This window comes from Helobdella robusta (assembly GCF_000326865.2).
Source record: "Helobdella robusta unplaced genomic scaffold HELROscaffold_38, whole genome shotgun sequence".
Classification (NCBI taxonomy): Eukaryota; Metazoa; Annelida; class Clitellata; order Rhynchobdellida; family Glossiphoniidae; genus Helobdella; species Helobdella robusta.
Window position 1 is genome coordinate 453,085 of NW_008704829.1, and position 5,542 is coordinate 458,626.

The 5,542-nt window shown below is 35.1% G+C and overlaps 1 protein-coding gene across 1 annotated transcript in view; it reads left to right on the forward strand.

Moving 5' to 3' along the window:
• The window catches only part of HELRODRAFT_83989 (hypothetical protein), a gene marked incomplete at both ends in the record, with an annotated part of 11,106 nt that extends 7,828 nt beyond the window's left edge, over positions 1-3,278 (forward strand). The window contains 5 exons of the mRNA XM_009023799.1: positions 110-157; positions 416-490; positions 832-931; positions 2,542-2,651; positions 3,078-3,278. Coding sequence (XP_009022047.1) covers positions 110-157; positions 416-490; positions 832-931; positions 2,542-2,651; positions 3,078-3,278 — 534 coding nt within the window. The remainder of the gene's footprint in view (positions 1-109; positions 158-415; positions 491-831; positions 932-2,541; positions 2,652-3,077) is intronic.
• Positions 3,279-5,542: the final 2,264 nt, after the last annotated feature.

The following is a 5,542-nucleotide window of genomic DNA, read 5'->3' on the forward strand; positions in this document are numbered from 1 at the left end:
GTTGTACGTTGTTGCTAATGTTGGTTTCGTAAATATAATTCCATTGTATTATTTTTGTTCCTGTCCATGAATGACGTCATCATTCGATCGACCAATCGCGAGACGACAGGGTTCGGTGTTGGCAGCTCTGTACAGCTCTGAAGGCTCTGTTCTTGAGGTCAGTCTGCTGTCGTCATCATCATCATCCTTATTTTTGTCGTAACGGTTATTACATCATTCTAGTTATCATCATCACCATCATCATCATTATTTTTACTCAATCATCATCACCAGAGACATTACTCATTATCATCACTCATCATCATCACTCACCATCATCACTCACCATCATCATCACTCATCATCATTATCATCATTATCACTCATCATCATTATCATCATCACTCATCATCATCATTATCATCATCATCATCAGAGGCATCATTTCGCTCAGACAGTCTGCATACTGAACACTGAGGGTTGTAATATTTTGGAGAATCTTGGACAACCGGTAATTATCATCGTCATCATCATCGTCATCATCATCATCATTATCGTCTTCATCGTCATCATCATTATCGTCTTCATCGTCATCATCATTATCGTCGTCATCATCATCATCATCAGTATAATCATTTTAACATCGTTGGCCGAGCAGATTTAAGTTTCTGCAGAGCGAGATGAGGATTTATTAATTAATCAATAAATTAATCAATTAATCAATTAATTTATTAATTAATTAATCAATCAATCAATCCGATCAATTCGATCAATCAATCAATCAATCCGATCAATCAATCAATCAATCAATCAATCAATCAATCAATCAATCAACGTCACCATCATCACCAGGAGTACAGACGGGCCTTGGACTTAGTACAGGACATCATCCTCGCCACTGACCTGGCTCAACACCTCAAAAAAGAAAGCCAGCTGAAGGACATGGTCAAGAGTTAGTGGACGAAGATTTTTATTATTATTATTAATTATATTATTATTATTAGTTATATTATTATTATTTATTGTTATTATTTATTATTATGTTAATATTAATAATTATGACGATAAAAATAGTATTAACATTTATTATTAATTATATTATTGTTGTTGTTGTTGTTGTTGTTTAATTTTTGTTTTTTAGATGGTTTTTTTTGTGTTTGAATGAGTGAATGAATGAGTGAATGATTGATTGAATGAATAAACAAATGAATGATTGAATGAGTGAGTGAGTGAATGAGGGAATGATTGAATGAATAAACAAAAAAATGAATAAATGACTGAATGAGTGAATGAATGAACGAATTAATGAGTGAATGAATCAATGAATGATTGAATGAATGAATGAATCAATCATTGAATCAATGGACGAATTAACGAAAGATTATTAAATGAGTGAACGAATAAATGATTGAGTGAATAAATTGCCACAATCTTCACCAACAACACCACCACCTTCATCATCATCACCAATTTCTTCATCGTCCCCACCATCATCGCCATCATCATCATCTTCATCATCGTCTTTTTTTTCTACATCATCATCTTCAGCATCATCTTCATCAACATTCTCTCTATCATCATCATCACCATCATCTTCAACATCATTTTCATCACCATCATCGTCACCATTATCATCGCCATCATCTTCATCATCATCGTTTTAATAGTCATGTGCTGTTTGCACCGATAAATGGATTTCATGTTTAGTTTGTGAGTGAATTGAAAAAGTGTTGTTAAATAAATTTTTCATTTAGAGGGAAAGCAGTAGATGTGAATGTTATTGTTGATATTATTATTATTTATTATTATTTATTATTATTATTGTTGTTGTTTTAGTTGTTGCTGTTGTTGCTGGTTTTGTTGATAATAATGGTTGCTTAAATTTTTGTACCCGTTGTTGTTGTTGTTGACGTTTTTGTTGTTTTGCTGCTGTTGTTATCAATAAAGTTGTTTTTGTTGAAGTTTTGTTGTTGTTGATGTCGTTGTTGATGATGTTGCTGCTGTTTATGTTGATGTTGGTGTAGTTGTTGTTGACGTTGTTAAAGTTGTTGATGTTGTTGTTGTAGTAGTAGTAATAGTAGTAGTAGTTGTTGTTGATGTTGTTGTTGCTGCTGCTGTTTTAGTAGTAATAGTTTTTGTTTTTTCAGTAGAAAAGTTCCTCAGAGTAGAAATGTTTTGAAATATTTTTNTGATTAAATTTAATTATTCACTCGAAGTCGTTTTAATTTTCACTTTTTTAATCTTAGGCTTTCACAATCAGCCACACATCACTCTCATCATCATCATCATCACTATCATCATCATCATCATCACTATCATCATTATCACTATCATCATCATAATCATCATCACTATTATCATCACTATCATCATCATCACTATCATCATCATCACTATCATCATCATCACTATCATCATCATCACTATCATCATCATCACTATCATCATCATCACTATCATCATCATCACTATCATCATCATCACTATCATCATTATCACTATCATCATTATCACTATCATGGCCACAACCGTCATCATCATCGCCATCGTCATCATTACCAGATTACGATGCAACTAACAGCCAGCATAAACTCCTCCTGCTCTGCCTCCTCATGACGTCATGTGACCTCAGCGACCAGGCCAAGAGTTTCGAGAACTCCAAGACTATTGCTGTACGTCGTTGTTGTCGTAACTGCAGCTGTTGCTGAGACGTTGTTGTTGCTGAGACTGAATTGATTGAATTGATAAAATGAATGGTGGTCGAGTGAATGTTCGAATGAATGACTGAATGAATGAATGAATGAATGAATGAATGAATGAATGAATGAATGAATGAATGAATGAATGAATGAATGAATGAATGAATGAATGACATAAAAATGAAAGAAGACTAAATGATTGAGTTATCATACGAAAGAATGAATAAACGAACGACTGAATGAGCGTAAAACAGTTTCGAAATACATGCATGGACAAATAGAGATATCGTCGGAACGTAAAACTGAAGATGCACTTACACATGAATGCATAGCACCAAGCATCACTCACTCAGGCATGCAGACGCACACATACACCTACGCACACACGCACACACACAGGAGCGCATATACACTGAGTTCTTCTCGCAAGGCGATCTCGAGAGACAGATAGGTCGTGATCCCATGGAGATGATGGATCGAAAGAAAGCAATCATACCAGACCTCCAGATATCATTCCTTACAAGTATTGCACTACCTGTCTACAGGTTGTTTGTATGTCTGTGTGCGTGTGTGTCTGTGTATCTTTGTGTGTCTGTGTAACTTTGTGTGTCTGTGTATCTTTGTGTGTCTGTGTATCTTTGTGTGTTTGTGGAACTTTGTATGTCTGTGTATCTCTGTGTGTCTGTGTATCTTTGTGTGTCTGTGTATCTTTTTGTGTTTGTGGAACTTTGTATGTCTGTGTATCTCTGTGTGTCTGTGTATCTATGTGTGTATGTGTATCTTTGTGTCTCTGTGTATCTTTGTGTGTCTGTGTATCTTTGTGTGTCTGTGTATCTTTGTGTGTCTATGTATCTTTGTGTGTCTGTGTATCTTTGTGTGTCTATGTATTTTTGTGTGTCTGCGTATCTGTGTGACTGTGTCTCTCTGGGTTTATGTGGCTATGTGTAAGCGTGTGTATATGTTTCTATTTGTCTGTGTATTAGATTGTATGGGATAGTTGTTTGTGTGTGTGTGTTGTGTGTGTGTGTACGTGTTTGCATGTGTGGTGATTGTGTGTGGCTCTATTTACATGTACGTGTGTGCGTGTGATTTACGTATCTTGTTAAATTTAGTTATTGATGGTACACATTCGCGTTCGTTTGTTTGTAAGTTGTTTTGTGTGTTTGTATGTTTGTGGTTTGGTATGTTTGTTTGTGTGTTTGTTTGTTTGTTTGTTTGTATGTTTGTGTGTTTGTTTAATGTGTTTGTATGTTTGTTTGTAAGTATGTTTGTTTGTTTGTTTGTTTGTATGTTGTGTGTTGGCAGTTGACTTCAAAAAGAGATAGGATTAAATTTCAGCGAAATAATTATCCAAACTTTTCATGTTTCACTTGCGAAGAGTATCATAAATAATTACAAATAGGGTGGGTTGTTTCAGGTTGTTTCTTTTTGTGTTGTTGTAGTTGTTGTGTTGTTAGTTGTTGTTTGTTGTTGCTTTCATTGTTGTTGCTGTTGTTGTTTGTTGTTGTTGTTGTTTGTTGTTTTTGCAGTGTCGTTGTTGTCAATGTTATTCCTTTTGCTACTACATTAAAAATTTATCAAATGCGTGAAGTTATGATAACGACGATGATGAAGATAGTGGTAGTGATGATGATTATAACATCATCATGAAGATGAAGATGATGATGAAGGTCATGATGATAATGATGATGTTTAGGATGCTGGCGGAAATTCTACCGGAAACTACCCCAGTCTTACTGGCGGCTGAGAACAACGTCGTATCGTGGAAAAAACTCAACAGGTTGGTTTTCATTATCTTTGGTATCATCGTCATCATGTACGTCATTATCATTGTATCGTCAAAGTTATTTCAAAGTTATTTATTCGTCATTATGTATTTGTTTCAACATCGTTGACGACAATGACGTCATTACCACAGCAATCGCTACTGTCGTCGCTGCAATCTTCTTCGTTGTGGTCGTCATCGTTATTACGTTGTCATTTTGGTGTCGATTTTATTTTCATTCTGCAGCGTCTGCAACATCATCATCATCTTCCGAAACATCATCATCATCATCTACTGCAACATCATCCTCTTCCGCAACATCATCATCATCATAATCTTCCGCAACATCATCATCATCATCTTCCGCAACTCGTCATCATCATCTTCCGCAACATAGTCATCATCATCTTTTTCAACATCATCTTGTTCTCAACATTTCATCACCTCGTCGTCTTCATAGTCGCAACATTCCCTCAGTTATTTATTTATAGTAGTTATTGCTTCATTGTTTTTTATTTTAGTCCTTCATTCACTAGATTTTTCGCTCTTTTGTTCGTTCGTCGTTCGTTCGTTCGTTCGTTTGTTTGTTTATATGGCTGTTAGTTCATTTTGTTGTTTGTTCATCCACTCGTTTGATCATTCTTTGATTCATTCATTAATTCTCATTCATTCATTCATTCATTCATTCATTCATTCATTCATTCATTTATTCATCGGATATTTCCTTTATTTATTGTTCTCTTTCACGCACAGATTCCTTCCACCATTCCTTCGTTTTCTCATTCTGTCATTCATTTGTTCTTTCTTTCTTGCCCTCCTTCGTTCTTTTTGTTTGTTCGTTCGTTCGTTCATTCGTTCATTCGTTCGTTCGTTCGTTTAATTGTTCGTCCACATACATTCTCTTGTTTACTGCAGCGTTATTAGGCCATCCATCTTGCCTACATTTTAATTATTTAACAGATAGTCACTATACCACTACTCATCATCATCTTCGTCTTCATCATCATCTTCGTCTTCATCATCATCTTCGTCTTCATCATCATCTTCGTCTTCATCATCATCTTCGTCTTCATCATCATCTTCGTCTTCATCATCATCG